General features: G+C 40.9%; 2 protein-coding genes across 5 annotated transcripts in view; one reads left to right on the top strand and one right to left on the bottom strand.

Annotated features, from left to right (window-relative positions):
• r (carbamoyl-phosphate synthetase 2, aspartate transcarbamylase, and dihydroorotase rudimentary) overlaps positions 1-19,482 on the top strand; it is a 1,183,622-nt gene that overhangs the window by 856,326 nt on the left and 307,814 nt on the right. The window lies entirely within an intron of this gene.
• LOC128694914 (uncharacterized) overlaps positions 1-19,482 on the bottom strand; it is a 132,494-nt gene that overhangs the window by 11,676 nt on the left and 101,336 nt on the right. For 3 of the 4 annotated variants that reach the window (XM_070094265.1, XM_070094263.1, XM_070094262.1), the window contains 2 exons: positions 14,448-14,651; positions 11,103-11,174 (listed from right to left, as the gene is read on the bottom strand). In XM_070094265.1, coding sequence (XP_069950366.1) covers positions 11,103-11,174; positions 14,448-14,651 — 276 coding nt within the window. The remainder of the gene's footprint in view (positions 1-11,102; positions 11,175-14,447; positions 14,652-19,482) is intronic. The other variant, XM_070094264.1, reaches the window with a different exon arrangement.

Consider the following 19,482-nt stretch of genomic DNA (forward strand, 5'->3'; position numbering starts at 1 on the left):
TATTGTTATTGTAATTATTCTATTGCATTAAACTTAATATTTAGTGTAGTAAAGTTTTTTTTTCATACTTTTGGGTGTCTTGCACGGATTAATTTGATTTTCATTATTTCTTATGAGGAAAATTGATTCGGTTTTCGATATCAGTATTCGATGAGCTCTCAGGAATGGTTTAATATCGAATACCGGGGGTCCACTGTATAGCCTATTTGCATTACCTGTAACAACTTGATTCTCCTGTTCCCACTGTAACTCATCAAATGACCATAAAAATTATCTGTTATTGCCTTACTAATCTTAAGTTAATGTAAAGGTTGCCCGAAATGCTCTGCATACAAAGGGAGCTTTTGGCATGTACACTCGGCTATTATATTCCTTTGTACAACTATGTATCATGTCAAAATAAATTTCTTATTCTTATTCTGAAAATGTCTTCCTGAAGAGGAGGTGGTGAGGTGTTTCAGTGTTAGACAAGTGTCATTATGTTAATGGTATACAGTACTGATAAGTTGATGAATAAGAGGAGGGAGGGGGGGTCCTGAGTACTGGTGAAGGCTTTTGGTTCTAGGAATTGGAATTATTCTCTCCTTCCTCAGATTGATCTTGATTACCACCCATTCTTCAGATGTTGTGTGGCCCTTATAAGTTTAGTGCTTCCCATGAATATAATAAAAAAAAGGTAAAGAATTTATAATAATGAAAGATATCGAGTGATTTTTATTACTGCATTTCACTACATTAAATATGTGTATTACAACTGGATCCATTGACTTTATATGAACCCATGGCCTGGCTGGCAAAGCTCTCGCTTCACACACGGACAGCCCGGGTTCGATTCCCAGCGGGGTAGAAACACTGACGCATTTCCTCGCCTGTTGTCCTGTTCACCTGGCAGAAAGTAGGTACCTGGGTGTTAGTCGACTGGTATGGGTCACATTCTGGGGGACAAGATTGAGGACCCCAATGGAAATAAGACAGTCCTCAGTGATGCACTACCTTTCTTGGGTTATACTGAGTGGCTAACCCTGCAGGGTTAAAAATCCGAATGACTATTCAACTGTCTCCCAGCATACATGAGGGGGATTACCAATAGACCCCTGGGTGCCTTCAGGCAGACACTGGACAAGCACCTAAAGTACCTGACCAGCCGGGCTGTGGTTCGTACGTTGGATTGCGTACAGCCAGAAGTAACAGCCTGGTTGATCAGGCTCTGATCCACCATGAAGCCTGGTCACAGACCAGGCCATGGGGGTGTTGACCCCCGGAACTCTCTCCAGGTAAACTCCAGGTTATCTTATATATACTGCATACCAGAAAATGTGGGTATAGGAGAATGGGTGTGGGTAGGAAGGTAGGAAGTGATTGGTGGAAGGAGGTAAAGAGAGTGGTAAGGGAGGTTTTTACAAGGTAGATGTGATACATGGAAGGTGGAGTATATGGACAGTAAATGAGAAGTTAAAAGAATAGTGAGGGATTGCAAAAAGGCGACCCAATGAATGGGTTAGGCTATATCAGGAAATTTTTTGAGAATAAGTTTTGGAGGGAAATTAATAAGTTGAGAAAGCCTAGGAACAAATGGATGTAGTTAAAAAGAGAGTGAGTGAGAGTGAGTGAGAGTGAGTGAGAGTGAGTGAGAGTGAGTGAGAGTGAGTGAGAGTGAGTGAGAGTGAGTGAGAGTGAGTGAGAGTGAGTGAGAGTGAGTGAGAGTGAGTGAGTGAGTGAGTGAGAGTGAGTGAGAGTGAGTGAGAGTGAGTGAGAGTGAGTGAGAGTGAGTGAGAGTGAGTGAGAGTGAGTGAGAGTGAGTGAGAGTGAGTGAGAGTGAGTGAGAGTGAGTGAGAGTGAGTGAGAGTGAGTGAGAGTGAGTGAGAGTGAGTGAGAGTGAGTGAGAGTGAGTGAGAGTGAGTGAGAGTGAGTGAGAGTGAGTGAGTGAGTGAGTGAGTGAGAGTGAGTGAGAGTGAGTGAGAGTGAGTGAGAGTGAGTGAGAGTGAGTGAGAGTGAGTGAGAGTGAGTGAGAGTGAGTGAGAGTGAGTGAGAGTGAGTGAGAGTGAGTGAGAGTGAGAGTGAGTGAGAGTGAGTGAGAGTGAGTGAGAGTGAGTGAGAGTGAGAGTGAGTGAGAGTGAGTGAGAGTGAGAGTGAGTGAGAGTGAGTGAGAGTGAGTGAGAGTGAGTGAGAGTGAGAGTGAGTGAGAGTGAGTGAGAGTGAGTGAGAGTGAGTGAGAGTGAGTGAGAGTGAGTGAGAGTGAGTGAGAGTGAGTGAGAGTGAGTGAGAGTGAGTGAGAGTGAGTGAGAGTGAGTGAGAGTGAGTGAGAGTGAGTGAGAGTGAGTGAGAGTGAGTGAGAGTGAGTGAGAGTGAGTGAGAGTGAGTGAGAGTGAGAGTGAGTGAGAGTGAGTGAGAGTGAGTGAGAGTGAGTGAGAGTGAGTGAGTGAGAGTGAGTGAGTGAGAGTGAGTGAGTGAGAGTGAGTGAGTGAGTGAGTGAGAGTGAGTGAGAGTGAGAGTGAGAGTGAGTGTGAGTGTGAGAGTGAGTGTGAGAGTGAGTGTGAGAGTGAGTGTGAGAGTGAGTGTGAGAGTGAGTGTGAGAGTGAGTGTGAGTGAGTGTGAGAGAATGTGTGTGTGTGTGAGTGTGAGTGAGCGAGTTTTTTTTTGACTACCACTCACTACTTTGTGATCGTCAATATGGCTTCAGGAAAGGTTACTCTGCTGCTGATCTGTTGTTAAACCTCTCCACTAAGTGGCACCAGTCACTGGATGAATCCAAAGTCAGCTGTGTGGTAGCACTGGTCATTGCTGGTGCTTTCGACAGGGTGTGGCACCAGGGCCTCTTAGCAAAACTGCAAGCTCTGGGAATTGCAGGCTCTACTGTCTCCTCAGTGACTACCTTCATGGTAGATCTCTAAGGGTGGTTCTCAATGGAACAGAATCAGCAAGACATCCTATTGGGGAAAGTGTTCCACAAGGAAGTGTGCTGGGACCATTATTATGGAATGTCTACTTCAATGACATTCATCTCATCCCAGAATCCCATGCATATGCAGATGACACTGATATTCACTTATCCAAGAGAAGAAATGCCAGCTGCTCTAAGCTACATCAATCACCAGCTAAGAGCTATATCATCTTGAGGTAATAGGTGGCAAGTAACATTTGCACCTGAGAAAACACAAAGGCACCATGATGGTAATGCCGGTGCAGTAGTAAGGATGAATGGGAGGGTGTTGGCACCTGGGGAAGAAATTGATATACATGGGGTGAAATTTGACTCCAAACTGACCATGAAGAACCACATTATAAATCTTGCAAACAAGGCAACCAGGGAGCTTACATCACTTTGCCATATCTCGCATCTACTTGACAGTAGGGGTTGCAAAATTCTATATGAGGAACAAGTACGCTCACACCTTGAGTATGCTCCACTTTCTTGGTTTGCCTACCCCCCCCCCCTCTCATCTGCGACTTCTTGACAGAGTAAAGAACAGAGCAAGATGTCTCATCTCTCGCCTGGACCAATCCTGGATAGATCTGTCATTTCAGCAGAGCCTTCAACACATGAGGGATGTGGGTGGCCTTACTGTTATGTACAAGGCCAATATTGCCAAAGTATCACACTTGGATCCACTTTGAGGACAGCGTGAAGCAAGCTTCTATACCACAAGATGGGCAGAAAGCGACAACTTCACTGTGGCTGTACCCTTCTCCAGAACATCGCTTCATCTGAGATCATTTATCTCCAGGATGACTCAAGTATGGAACACATTCGTACAGCATTATGATGTCAATGAGATAGTCAGTTGATCAGATGAAAATGCTGGCCCACAGATGGTTCCAACTTCATCCTGTTCCCTACTTGTATGTCTCATAACAATAAAAATGCTTTCAAATGAGCTGATATAGGTAACAGCTCTTAGCTTGTCAATAAAGTTAGGAATCCTTAACATCTAGATAGCTTGTCAATAAAGCTAAGGATCCTTTACCCTTTGACTGTTTCGGTTGTATATATACGTCTGACGAGTCACCATGTTTGACGTATGTATACTCAAAAATTCTAGCGGCTTCAAATCAAGCAGGAGAAAGCTGGTAGTCCCATATGTGAAAGAATGGGTCTGTGTGGTCAGTGTGCACTATATAAAAAAATCCTGCAGCACGCAGTGCATAATAAGAAAAAAAAACTCCGACCGTTTTTGGGGGATTAAAACGCCGACTTTGTGGTGTATTTTCGTATAGTATTTGTTTGTATTCTCGTTTTCCTGGTCTCATTTGATAGAATGGAAAACATACTTTAGAAATAGAGGTGATTGTTAGGGGAAAGAGAGAGATTGAGATGTTAGGTTGGAAGGTGGTGGTACATGGAAGCTGGAGGGAATATTGTTGAGGAATTGCTAAATATTGTTGAAAGGAAGCAGTGATTTCTTATTTTGTGCAGAGAATGAGGAGGAGCTAGATGTGAGTGTGGGGGAGATGTGAGAGACTGTAGGTAGAATGAAAAGGGAATAAAGCAGTTGGGATAGATGTGATCAAGACAGAAGTGCTAAAAGTAGGTTGAGATAGTTTTTGAATAGTTTGTCACATTTATATATTTAGAAGAAAACATATCATTGGGTGAATAGGGAAGCAGAGTGAGTGATGTTCCAAATACATATATGGAATAGGAGGTAGGTTACCTGAAGCAATAGTTTTTATATGGTTAGCGAGGCCCACTTGTGAAGGAAAAAAGGTTATTTTTCAGTAAAAGTAGTCCTTAGACAGGAATGAGTGATGTCATCATAGGTGTTTTAACATATTTATAGATGGAGTTATAAAAGAAGTATGGGATTAAAAGACAGTGAATTTAATACAGAATGGGAGTTGCAGATGCATTTTGATGATGGCACAGAACTTTTGAAAAATTCTGAAGAAAAGTTGCAGAGGTTAATGAAATAATTTGGGAGTGTGTGTAAAAGAAGAAAATTGAAAGTGACCATAGGAAAGAGCAAGGTTATAAAAGTAAACAGCCAGTGACTGGATATCAGATAGGAGGGACTGGAATTTTCAGCAGTGGGTCTATGAACAATGAGGTCAATCATAGAACTGAGGGGAAAAGGAGGGTTGGTGCATTGAGATATCTGTGGACAGAAAGAACTTTATCTATGGAGGCAAAAATTGGGAATGTACCAAAATATAGTGGTACTGACACACTTGTATGAATGTGAGGCATGGGTTTCAAACACTTGAGTGAGGAGGAGGCTGGAGGCAGTAGAGATGTCACGTTTGAGGACAATATTTGGTGTGAATATTATGCGGAGAAGTCAATACTTGGAGATAAGGTGCTGGACAATCAAATGTATAACTGAAAGGGCTGAGAAGGGGTTATTAAGGTGCACTAGACATTTAGAGTGGAAGCAGCATAATACAGTGAGTAGGGGTGCATAAATCAGGGGTGGAGGGAAGAAGGGGAGGGGTTATCCCAGGAGAAGTTGGAGGGAGAAGATAAAGGAGGTTTTGAGTGCTAGGTGCTTGAACATTAAACAGACTTGTGTGAAGACAGTAGATACCAGTGAGTGGAGGCAAGTTGTGTTTGATAATGTGCTTTGCTGAATGATTATGAATTAATTTTCCTTATCACACAGTAAGAGTACAGTGGACCCTCGGGTTATGAATTTAATCCATTCCATGGACTTGTTCATATCCTGATTTGTTCATATGCTGGGTCAGTTTTCTTCATTTAAATTACGTAACTGAAATGCAATTAATTCATTCCAGCTGAATTCCTGCTCTCAGGAGGCATGACAAAATAACCCTAATATCAACTCTACTGCTTATTTATCTGTCACAATTCATCTAATATGACATAATAAATAACATAAATAATATAGAAACCTGATTTACACTCTAGAATGGATAAAGTGTCATTACATGGACGGCGGAGGGAGGAGGATTGTGGTCGGGAGTGGTCGCGCATTCTCGCTATGAAAACGTCAGAGGTGTTATGAGAGAAAACAGAGTTTGTGAAGCTAAATGAATTAGATTTGGTGTGCATACGACATTTACATACTTCGGAGAAGAAATGCAGAGCGGCATATGCTGTTAGGAATACACACTTTTCTTAAGAACTGCTATGTACAATTTTTATGTTTATTTCACTACACTATGTATCTCCTGTGAGCTGTTTCTCCATCAACCATGTCAACAGCAGCTTTACCATCTTTTAATTGACAGAGGTCCACTGCTTAGAAATTACTGTAATGCCCTTTGCTGGCACTATAGCCTTTATAGACTCCTGCTTTAGTATTGTACATATAGTAGATTATTATTATTATTATAATCATGGGGAAGCGCTAAACCCATAGGTACATATAGTAGAGGGGCTACACTTGTACTCAACTCGCCAAGTCCTCAACCCTTGTACCTAGTCTATGCTTATTAATCATTTCTTACACAAATAACGATGTTTGTCTGACTTGGACCATTTACAAGGTCACACTAACGAGAAGTAGAGCAGGACAGGTATATATAGGCGGGAAGTGGTAGTGGAAGTAGTAGTAGTAGTAGTAGAAGTAGTAGCGCAGGTGGAAGGAAGTAGTAGTGGGGAAGTAAGGAGGAGGAGCCAGTCAAATACTAAGAGAGGGGAGCACTGCAAGGGAGCTAGGTGCCCACAGAGGGAGAGCAAGAACAAAGAGGGGGGTTAAATAATAAATAATTAAGGAACAGAAACAAGGCAGAGGAAAGAAAGACAACCGAGAAGAGAAAAAGGAAAGAGGAAAGGAGAAGAGGGAGAAGGAGAAATAGGAGGAATCATGTTAAGTCACCGGTGTTCTGAAGTTAGGAGCATTTTACAATGTAGTGGGAGAGGAAGGCATCTACAGAGACAAAGCCAGGACTAAGATTCATACAAGGAAAGTTGTGTATGAGGGAGGATTCGACCAGACGGCGACTGTTAAAGTTGGAAGTAGGGCAGACAGCTTTAGCAGAAGACCAGTCAATAGGATGGCTGTGATCTCTGACATGACAGAAAAGAGCATTGTTAGTGTCGGAAGCCTAACACTATTTTTGTGCTCCCTAAGTCTGTCAGAAAGAGATCGGCCAGCTTCTCCAAAGTACAGTGGACCCCCGGTTAACGATATGTTTTCATTCCAGAAGTATGTTCAGGTGCCAGTACTGACCGAATTTGTTCCCATAAGGAATATTGTGAAGTAGATTAGTCCATTTCAGACCCCCAAACATACATTTACAAATGCACTTGCATAAATACACTTACATAATTGGTCACACTGGGAGGTGATCGTTAAGCGGGGGTCCACTGTATTGAAGAGGACAGGAGGAGCAAGAAATAGAGTAGACACCAGGAGCATCAGTAGAGGGAGGAGAGGTAGGAACAAGATTAGTGTGAAGAGTGTTAGTCTGGCAGAAAGTAAGCTTGATGTCTAAGGAACGGAGAGAGTTGTTGAGATTAGAAAGACCGGAAATGTAAGGAAGGCAGAGGACAGAAGGGTTCCCAGGAGTAGAGAGTTTGAGAGAGAAGAAATTACATTTAGCACGTAAGAGGGCAGTCTATGAAATGGGAAGGGTAGCCAAGACAGGAAAACGAATTATTAAGAGTGGAAATTTCTGCTGGAAGGAACTGAGGATCACAGATGCGGAGGGCACAGAGAAAGAGGAAGATAAGAACACTTCTCTTGACAGGGGAAGCATGATAGGAAAAGTAGTGAATGTACATGCCACTGTGTATAGGTTTGTGGTAAACGGGAAAGGAAAAACCTGTATCTTAGTGGTGGACAAGTACATCAAGGAAAAGAAGCAAGAAATTAGATTCCCATTCAGCTTTAAACTTAATGGAAGGGGCAAGATTATTAAGAGCTTCAAGAAAAGGTTGCACTTTGTAAATGGTCCAAGTCAGGCTGAAACGTCGTCGTAAGCTCCTCTCTTCTATGTGCGGGTTATTTGTGTATTGTTCCAGTCACGGTATTGTGCCTTTTTTTGTTATTTAATCATTTCTTGCTTTAATTCCATGAAAATCATTCTCTTTATCTTCTCGGCACTGTCCTTTGCACTTGCTTCCTTAGGACCCATGGTTAGAAGACAGAAATCTGGTGAATTAACTGCATGAAACATAAGAAAATTACGAGAATTCCTTGCACCACAAAGGTAGCTCCATAAGCACATGTGCACTGGTGACCATTGTGGTGGTGTTGTCAAACTAAGTTATGTGCAGTACGTACATAGTATTATTATTATAATTATTATTGTTCTATTATGTCATTATATATATTATATTCTTTTATTTTTATATAGTATTATTTTATTATATAGTATTATATTATACATAATTATAATGTATTATCATTATTAGTAGTACGTAAGTGTTATAATAATGATAATTATTATTATTATTTAGGGACCTGGAACACAGATCCAGCCCCTCTTGTGGACACAATCTGGCCACAAGTTTCTCCAAGCAGAGTTCAAAGTTCTGCTAGTCCCTCCCCATAAGGCTTATGTAATGGAGGATACTGAAGTGATCTTTCCAAAACACACTTAGGGTCAAGGGAGTGTCTGAGGTCACATTAAAGCACCTTTGAAACATTGTTTTGGTGTAGAGTTTTTTAAAGTTTGAAATGATCTGCTGGTCTATGGGCTGGAGGAGAGGAGTGGTATTAGGAGGCAAGAACTTCACTGTGATGAACCCAGACTCCTCCAGAATTAGGTCTTCCAAGTTAGGAGGATGAGCAGGTGCATTGTCCATTAGCAGGAGGCACTTGAGATCCAATTTATTTTCCAGGAGGTAATTCTTCACAATGGGGCCAAACACTTCGTGGAACCAATCAATGAAAATTTCCCTCGTGACCCATGCCTTATTATTAGCTTTCCAATACACACACAGTTTACTCTTCATGGCATTGTTTTCCTTGAACACACTGGGATTTTCAGAATGGTACACTAGTAATGCCTTCGCTTTGCAATCCCCACTAGCATTACTGCAAAACATTAGCGTCAACCTGTCTTTCATAGGCTTGTGTCATGGCAGTGCCTTTTCCTCCTGAGTAATGTAGGTCCTCTTTGGCATTTTCTTCCAAAAGAGGCCTGTTTCGTCGCAATTGAACACTTGTTGTTGGGGTTTTAATTGTTCAGTCTGTATGTACTCCTTGAATTTACTTAGGAATTTTGTAGCTGCATTTTTGTCAGAACTGGCAGCCTCACCATGCCTTATATTGTGTATGCCACTACAGTTCTTTAATCTCTCAAACCAGCCTTTGCTGGCCTTAAATTCACAAATATCAGTACTCGTTGTAGACAATTTCTTTACTAGATCGTCATGCAACTGCCTAGCCTTTTCACAAATAAGCGACTGCATAAGACTATCTCCTGCTGATTGTTTCTCGTTGATCCACACTTACAATAACTTTTCAACATCTTCGAGTACTGGCGATCTCATTTTTGTCAGCATATTTACCCCCTTTGTAACAACAGCTTCCTTGACTTCCTTTTTCTTGGCCACGATGAAAGCTATGGTTGTGTGGGGTTTCTTATACATCCTGGCCAGTTCTGCCACATGTACGCCACTTTCATATTGTTCAATGATGTTTTTCTTGAATTCAATCGTATTTCTCGCCTTCTTTGCCAATGGCATGGCACTAGGAGCTTTCTTTGGAGCCATTGTAGCTTATTTAGCAGTTGCAAGCACTAAAATGAATGAAATATTATGAAATATTCCACCTTGATAATAGACTCAAATTTCATACACACATACAACAAATTTCTAAGAAAATTTCCAAGACTGTAGGCATACTATCGAAGATACGGTACTATGTTCCACAGTCAGCCCTCCTGGCCCTTTATCACTCTCTTATTTACCCCTATCTCACCTATGGAATTTGTGCATGGGGCTCAACAACAATTAACCATCTCAGACCACTAATTACCCAACAAAAGGCTGCAGTTAGAATGATAACAAATTCTCACTACAGGCAGCACACTCCACCAATATTCAAAACACTCACCCTACTCACCATACAAAACATCCATACTTATTATTGCACCTATTACATACATAGAACACTTAACTCTGATATTAACCCTCCCCTCAAACATCTCCTTGCCAACCTCAACAGAACACATGACCATAACACAAGGCACAGATCACTCTTTGATGTTCCTCGTGTCCATCTCGCACTATGTAAAAACTCAATGCACATAAAAGGCCCTAAAATCTGGAATTCATTACCTGTAAATATAAAAGAAACACTACCTGTTTATAAATTCAAGTCTCTTCTCAAAGATCACTTACTCACTCAAAACCAAATAAATACTGAATAACTGAACCTTATAAATTGTATATCCTATATGTTACTCACAATTATATCACACAAATGTTAAACCTAGGACCCAATCTAACTTTGTTATTTTTTTAAATACACTACCTAACAGAATACTCCATTCGACTGAATGTACAGCAATGCATGCAACCATATGACCTGTCTTTGTAATACTCATTTGTGCTTTATAGTTATCTGTTTACAATAATGTTTTGTCACTGATTTCATCATTGCATAGTTAATCTTAAGTTAATTTTAAGCCAGCCCATAATGCTATGCATATAAGTGGCTTTGGCATGCTGCTCTTACCTGTATTTTTTGTACCTCTGTATGTATAAAATTACTAAAAATGAACATATGAGGGGATGGTCACTCACTGGTAAACAATGCCACACTGGCTGGGAATGGAGTGTGAGGCGGCTCGGGTCCGTGAGTACACGTCCGAGATAAAAGACTATTTGTGAATCAAATGACGATTCACGAGTCAGTTTTAACAAAAAAAAGTCACGATTTCTGAAAATTCTGACTTTCGAGCCTTACGAAAAATGAGGGTTCACTGTATAGTAATAAAAAATTTGTGAGCCATACTACTTGTTAAGATGTATAGAATTTTATCAAGTCACAAAATGATAAAGTTCTACACAGAGCATAAAGTTGTCCCAATAAAAACTTGCTCTGGAACTTATCTTTGTCTGTGGAAGAATAAGATGTGCAACTCCTGGGTATCTTTATAGCCAAAATGTTGCATGTCTTTTTCTTCAACTTGTCAGTTCTGTATGTCATTAATAATATAGTAGTTGTCAGTGTCTTGTCTTTGTTTACCTTGGCCATGCGATGTTCATATTCCTCCTCAGAGTCACTGTAAAGCACATCTTCTCCGTCATCCAGTTTTTTCTGAAAAAAGCATTTTGGTTCTAGTACAAATTGGAGATTTAACACCAAGTAATGAAAAATAATGACTTGTGATTTTGTTATTCTTGAGTGCCTGTTCTTTTGAGAAATTTACAAGCTCTAGCACATTAGTCTATAAAGACAACAACCATGATAAGAAAAAAAATACTAAAGTTTATATTCAAGAGTGACAGTATGATCATCAGAACTGTGAACTCTAAAAAGTGATGCATTTTCAACTGAGACATGAAAGCATGAAACTAGTAGTAGTAGTAGTAGTAGTAAAGGCTTTTATTGGCTTGCTTCACCCATGAATGGAGTTGCCTTTTTCCCCACATTGGTTTAAAGGATCTGTGGCCCTAGATTCAATATTGAGATTTTTTTTTATTGATATTAATTATATAGTTAATATTCATGTGTTATAAAGAAGGAAGACCCCACATCTTGTTGATAGAATAAGTGGATACATAATCAACTGAAGAATAGTAAAAACTTGCGAGAAAATAGACAGGGTTTCTCTGTACCATAAGTAGATAACAGAAGGCTTCTGTGTATTAAAAAGCAGAAAGCTTCTCTGGCATTAACTGAAGGCTTCAGTGTACTATGCACAGAACAAAGCTTCTCTGCCAGTGTCATCAGGTTTAGTTCCTCTAGTCTCTCTTCATAGCTCATACCCCTCAGCTCTGGGACTAGTCGAGAGACTGCTCTCTCCTGGCTCCACATTGGCCATACCCGCCTTACCCATGGGTACCTCGTGGAACAGCACCCTATTCCTCTCTGTGAGGTATGTCAGGTCCCAATTTTGGTTCTTCACTTGTCAATTGCCCAGTTTACCAGTGAGCTCACAGGATTTACCTCTAACGACGCTGTTGCCTTGCCACTCTTACCTTATCTTCCCTTCTTGCAAAGCCCTGCCTTTGACTTACAATCACTTCTTGACTTTGTTAGCAACTGCTTTGCTGTACGAACTTTGACGCATAGCCCTTAGCATCCCTTTCAACCCTATACTCCCCTCACCTCTGGTCCCCTCTCCACCTAGCTGTTTATGGCCTCAGCATTATTTTCTGCCCCGCAGCGCTGTATGACCCTTGTCAGTTTAGCACTTTCTTTGATTATAATAATAATAATAATCTGGGACGAGTTTAATCCTTTTCGTGACCATGCTCGCATCTGGATTTGTTCATTTGCAAAGTCAATTTTCCTCATTTAAATTAACTGAAATGCAATTACACTAATCTGTTCAGGTTCTCAGGAGGCACGACAAGATACTTCAATATTTCGCTAATATCATCTATATGGCTTATTTATCTATCACAATTCATCTAATGACATAATAAGCAATATAAATAACAAAGAAACCTGATACATACTCTAGAATGAACAAACTGTCATTATGTATGTGGCTACATAGTGGTATCGACAGCGGACGAGAGTTTGTCTGGAGACGGGACAAAATACTTCTTGAATATTTCACTAATATCAACTCTCCGTCTTATTTATCTTTCACAATTCATCTAATGTGACATAAACAATATAAATAACATAGAAACCTGATATATACTCTAGAATGAATAAAATATATTATGACAAGTGGAGGTGGCCATAACTGCTCGCTCATTGTTGTGGTAATCACTGCCATCTAGTGATGGCCTTTCGAAGCCGTCTATTATAATTTTATTATTATATAGTACATTATTATTATACATGTATTATTATTATTATTGTTATTATTATTTTTTTTAATTAACACACTGGCCGATTCCCACCAAGGCAGGGTGGCCCGAAAAAGAAAAACTTTCGCCATCAGTCACTCCATCACTGTCTTGCCAGAAGGGTGCTTTACACTACAGTTTTTAAACTGCAACATTAACACCCCTCCTTCAGAGTGCAGGCACTGTACTTCCCATCTCCAGGACTCAAGTCCGGCCTGACTGTTTCCCTGAATCCCTTTATAAATGTTACTTTGCTCACACTCCAACAGCATGTCAAGTATTAAAAACCATTTGTCTCCATTCACTCCTATGAAACATGCTCATGCATGCCCGCTTGAAGTCCAAGCCCCTCGCACACAAAACCTCCTTTACTCCCTCCCTCCAACCTTTCCTAGGCCGACCCCTACCCCGCCTTCCTTCCACTACAGACTGATACACTCTTGAAGTCATTCTGTTTCACTCCATTCTCTCTACATTTCCGAACCACCTCAACAACCCTTCCTCAGCCCTCTGGACAATAGTGAACTACAATTACATATACACTTTTATTTTTGTAAGATCTGTTGGTCTAAAAGAAAGATGTTTGGCTTTTTGGGGGCTACTAGGAAAGTAACCCTATTTTTCCCATAAGTTCTTCAGTTCATCTAACATGATTTTACCTCACACAGCATTTTCAGGAACGTAACTACCGTGTTAAATGATGGTCTTTTGTGGCTGTAAAATGCCAAAATACAGGAACCATCCAACTTATGACCGAGCTTGGTTCCAACCAACTGGTCATAAGTCAAAACGGACGTAAGTTGAACCTTACTACTGAATATCAACATCACACTTTTGTAATGATTTTATTTTATTGTTTTATTTTGGTATTTCATTTTTTACTTTACTTTTTATGCTGTTAGTACTGTATTTTATACTCTGAGGTTTAGGAGAAATAACGTGTACAACACCAACAGGTGTTTATTTCCCAGAAATTTGGCATAAAAAATATCTTCGTAAGTTGAGTGGACGCATGTCGAGCAGGTCGTAAGTCAGATGGTAGGTGTAGTAAAGAACAAAAACAGTTATACCATATATGTACCATACACGTACATTCCAAATGGAGTAATATCAGTTTAAGTATTTCCCAATGTTTGATGTGTTAAAGCATCTTTAAACACACAAACTATTGTATAAAGTGTTAAACATTAAAAGCAATTACAAAAAAAAAAAAAAATCATGGCATTAATAAATTGTAAAATGTAACTATCACTGGCACATTTATGCCACTGTTGCCAGTAACTAATCATTTTTTCTCCATTTTCAACACATCATAAAATCTTTTTTTTTTTTTTTTTTTTTTTTTTTTTTTTTTTTTTTTTTTTTTTTTTTTTTTTTTCCAGACAGGATTTTTTTTTCAGGGTATCCCACAGTTTAAGGGTCAGAAGTTAATGCATTTATGTTTTGAAATAAAGCTGTGAATTTTGATGAACTCATTAACTTGATCGCTAAAGAAATTGAGGTTAATATAATTTTGAAAAAACTGTGCGTATTAGAAAAAATTATTTCTTCGGTTATGACTTACTTTTTCCTGATTAGTGATGGCTTCCCCACCTGTTAGTGTTAGTAGCATGGGATTTAACTGTTCTATACCATACGACTTCATTGTGACCAGTTTATAAAGCTCAAGGATGTCCAGTTTGGGGTAGTAATCTTCTTCAGTTCTCATACGCCACATAGTGTGCATCAAGTAAATAGGTAGATTGTCCTTCATGTTACTTACTCGTGCCTGAAACAACCATAATAGTAATACAATAATAGTAATACAATAATAATTTATAATTTGATATTTTATAATTCTTGAGTACCTGTTCTTTCAAGAATTTCACAAATACTCTCACGTCACTCTATAAATACGATAACCAACAATCGAAAATGACATTTAATATACACTTGGGCCCCACTTTTATGGCAGGTTAGGTTCCAGGCTACTGCTTTAAAGCAGACATCGCCGGAAAGCAGAACACCATTTTTTTACTTATAAATGCAAACAAATGCCAGATAACAAGTTTACACTAACATATGTTAAGGTAACAATTGAACTATGCATTAACCCTTTGAGGGTTTCGGCCGTACTAGTACGTCTTACGCACAGGGGTTTTTGACGTACTAGTATGCATAAATTCTAGCGCTGTCAAATCTCGCAGGAAAAGGCTGATAGGCCTAGATGTGAGAGAATGGGTCTGTGTGGTGGATGTGCGCAGTAGGAAAAAAATCTGGGACCCAGTGGTGCATTGTGGGAATGCCATCATAGTACACAATGTCCACCATGCCTCGCGGTAAGAAGTTCCTCACTCCTCGGCGAATTGGGACACTTTTGTTCCCCAGTGACAGTTCTAATACAGATGGAAGTGACAGTGAAGATGAGTTTCAAGGTTCTGGTGAGGTTTTAACCGAAACTAATGACCATAATATGGGTAATAGTGAGGAAAACCCAGACAACCCACAGCCTTCCACCTATGGTGCTGGGCAGTCTTGTTCACGTTCAGTTGTACCAGAATCAAAGAGGAAACTCCTATTTTCCCAAATCCCAGACTCAGATGTGAGCATTGGTGATGATAGTGATAGTGATTATGAACTACAAGCTCTTCAAACTTGTTCCAAGAATGGAGGAGGAGGAGGCAGAGGAGGAGGAGGAGGCAGAGGAGGAGGAGGAGGAGGCAGAGGAGCAGGGGGAGGAGGAGGAGGCAGAGGAGGAGGAGGAGGAGGAGGCAGAGGAGGAGGAGGAGGAGGCAGAGGAGGAGGAGGAGGAGGAGGAGGCAGAGGAGGAGGTGGAGGAGGAGGAGGAGGAGGAGGCAGAGGAGGAGGAGGAGGAGGAGGAGGCCGAGGAGGAGGAAGAAGAAGAAGAAGAAGAGGAGGAGGAGGAAGAGGAGGAGGAAGGAGAGGAGGAGGAGGAGGAAGAAGAGGAGGAGGAGGAAGAAGAAGAGGAGGAGGAGGAAGAAGAGGAGGAGGAGGAGGAGGAGGAGGAGGAGGAGGAGGAAGAGGAGGAAGAAGAGGAAGAGGAGGAGGAGGAGGAGGAGGAGGAAGAGGAGGAGGAGGAGGAAGAGGAGGAGGAGGAGGAAGAGGAGGAGGAGGAGGAAGAGGAGGAGGAGGAGGAAGAGGAGGAGGAGGAGGAAGAGGAGGAGGAGGAGGAAGAGGAGGAGGAGGAAGAAGAGGAGGAGGAAGAAGAGGAGGAGGAAGAAGAGGAGGAAGAAGAGGAGGAAGAAGAGGAGGAGGAGGAGGAAGAAGAAGAGGAGGAGGAGGAGGAAGAAGAGGAGGAGGAGGAAGAAGAAGAGGAGGAAGAAGAGGAGGAGGAGGAAGAAGAGGAGGAGGAAGAAGAGGAGGAGGAAGAGGAGGAGGAGGAAGAAGAGGAGGAGGAAGAGGAGGAGGAGGAAGAAGAGGAAGAAGAGGAGGAAGAAGAAGAGGAGGAGGAAGAGGAGCAGGAAGAGGAGGAGGAGGAGGAAGAGGAGGAGGAGGAGGAAGAGGAGGAGGAGGAAGAGGAGGAGGAAGAAGAGGAGGAGGAAGAAGAGGAGGAAGAAGAGGAGGAGGAGGAAGAAGAGGAGGAGGAAGAAGAAGAGGAGGAGGAAGAAGAGGAGGAGGAAGAAGAGGAGGAGGAAGAAGAAGAGGAGGAGGAAGAAGAGGAGGAGGAAGAAGATGAGGAGGAAGAAGATGAGGAGGAAGAAGATGAGGAGGAAGATGAGGAAGAAGATGAGGAAGAAGATGAGGAAGAAGAGGAGGAGGAGGAAGAGGAGGAAGAGGAGGAAGAGGAGGAGGAAGAGGAGGAAGAGGAGGAAGAGGAGGAAGAGGAGGAAGAAGAGGAAGAAGAGGAAGAAGAGGAAGAAGAGGAAGAGGAGGAAGAAGAGGAAGAAGAGGAAGAAGAGGAAGAGGAGGAAGAGGAGGAGGAAGAGGAAGAAGAGGAAGAGGAGGAAGAGGAGGAGGAAGAGGAGGAAGAAGAGGAAGAGGAGGAAGAAGAGGAAGAGGAAGAAGAGGAAGAAGAGGAAGAGGAGGAAGAGGAGGAAGAAGAGGAAGAGGAGGAAGAGGAGGAAGAAGAGGAAGAGGAGGAAGAAGAGGAAGAGGAGGAAGAAGAGGAAGAGGAGGAAGAAGAAGAGGAAGAAGAGGAGGAGGAGGAAGAAGAAAAAGAAAACGTAATAATAACAATAATACATAATAATAATACATAATAATAATAATAATACATAATAATAATAATACATAATAATAATAATACATATAATAATACATAATAATAATACATAATAATACATAATAATAATAATACATAATAATAATATGTAATAATAAATGTTCACCCATGACAGTGACAAGATAAGGGGAGATAACATCTGATAAGAGCTGACATTTGATGAGGGTAAATGAGGGTGGAGCTGATACCAAAAGATTAGATGAACATCGCCCTCCCTTTGTTTCTGCTGGTACACTAACATTTCTGTATGTCTATTTGTCTGTCTGTCAAGCTCCCTGTCTGTCTGTCTATCCGTCTAGCTCTGTCTCAGAGAGCCACAAGACTGCGTCATCACTTTTACTCACATCTTCAAGCGGAGTATACCACTTTGTCTGGATTTCTTGGGTTATCCTAGGTAATTTATACTATGTATACTTGTATTTATGTGTACCTGTGAGACAGAGATAGACAGACAGATAGAAAGAGATAGAATGAGGGAGAAAGATAATTAGATAGAATGGAGGGGAAGCAGCATCCGACCCCATTGTTTTGACAGGCGGGAGGGGGAGTGAGAAATGAGACAATGTCATTTTGACAGCTGCCGACTCCTGGTAATTTACACCATGGAAGAGGAGGAGGAGGAGGAAGAGGGGGAGGAAGAAGAGTAGGAGGAAGAGTAGGGGGAAGAGGAGGAGGAGGAAGAGGAGGAGGAAGAGGAAGAGGAGGAGGAGGAAGAGGAAGAGGAGGAGGAAGAGGAATAGGAGGAAGATTAGGGGGAAGAGGAGGAAGAAGAGAAGAAGGAGGAGGAAGAAGAGAAGGAGGAGGAGGAAGAGTAGGAGGAAGAGTAGGAGGAAGAGTAGGAGGAAGAGTAGGAGGAAGAGTAGGAGGAAGAGTAGGAGGAAGAGTAGGAGGAAGAGTAGGAGGAAGAGGAGGAGGAAGAGGAATAGTAGGAAGATTAGGGGGAAGAGGAAGATTAGGGGGAAGAGGAAGATTAGGGGGAAGAGGAAGATTAGGGGGAAGAGGAGGAAGAGGAAGAGTAGGGGGAAGAGTAGGGGAAGAGGAGGAAGAGAAGAAGAGGAAGAAGAGGAGGAAGAAGAGGAAGAAGATGTAATAATATTTTTCCCTTGAAGCAAGAAAAAAAAATGTCCACCCCATGACAGTGACAAGATAAGGGGAGATAACATCTGATAAGAGATGACTTGATGAGTGTAAACAAGGGTGGAACTGATAAGAAAAGATTAGATGAACATCGCCCTCCCTTTGTTTCTGCTGGTACACTAACATTTCTGTATGTCTATTTGTCTGTCTGTCAAGCTCCCTGTCTGTCTGTCTATCCATCTAGCTCTCTGTCTCAGAGAGCCACAAGACTGTGTCATCACTTTTACTCACATCTTCAAGCAGAGTATAGCACTTTGTCTGGATTTCTTGGGTTATCCTAGGTAATTTATACTATGTATACTTGTATTTATGTGTACCTGTGAGACAGAAAGAGAGAGACAGATTGAAAGAGATAGAATGAGGGAGAAAGATAAAACACCATTGTGTATGACACCATGTTTCAAAGAGTTCCACAAGCTGCAGAACTTCTAGGAATATGTTCAGTGACTGTATATTGGTATATATATTAGAGAACAATAATAATAAACAATGTTTTGTATTGTTTGTTTTTGTAAACAAGTTTTGTAAACAATATATTGATAATTATGTTTGTGTGCTTATTGTGTTGTATACAATGAGTGTATATTTGTACATTGCACCTTACATTGGTCTCATAGGCCACATAAGTTATGTGAAAAAATAAAATAGTGAAAAAAACAACAAACCTTCAAATACAAGTAAACTAAAGTTTACCGGTGAGCGGCAGTCGCTGCTGTTGCCATACGGCGCTCATTTTCTGCAAACTTTACGCCTCCATATCTCCGTAAGTATTGATGGTAAAAATTTTTTGTTTATCCTATAATGTTTAGAGAAAACTATTTTTTCGTAAGAAAAATAATTTTTTTTTTTTTTGAAATTTGGCCGACCCTGAGAACAAGTTTCTGAGAGGGCCTGTCGACCCTCAAAGGGTTAAAAACAATGAAAAGTAAAATACACACACAGTAGACCTATTACTTACCTTAAAATTCAGTGGACCCCTGCCTTACGATATTAATCCATTCCTGACAGCTCATTGTATGCCGAAATTATCGTAAGGCGAATTAATTTTTCCCATGAGAAACAATGGAAATCAAATTAATCCATTCCTGACACCCCAAAGTATGAAAAAAAAAAAAATTAACACATGATATATTAATTTTAATGCACACAAACTGAATAAGACATGCACAGTTAATACTCTACTACGAATAGAATACATGACACTTACCTTTATTGAAGATCTGGTGAGGATTGATGGGAT

The sequence above is a fragment of the Cherax quadricarinatus genome, chromosome 45, assembly GCF_038502225.1.
Source record: "Cherax quadricarinatus isolate ZL_2023a chromosome 45, ASM3850222v1, whole genome shotgun sequence".
Lineage (NCBI taxonomy): Eukaryota > Metazoa > Arthropoda > Malacostraca > Decapoda > Parastacidae > Cherax > Cherax quadricarinatus.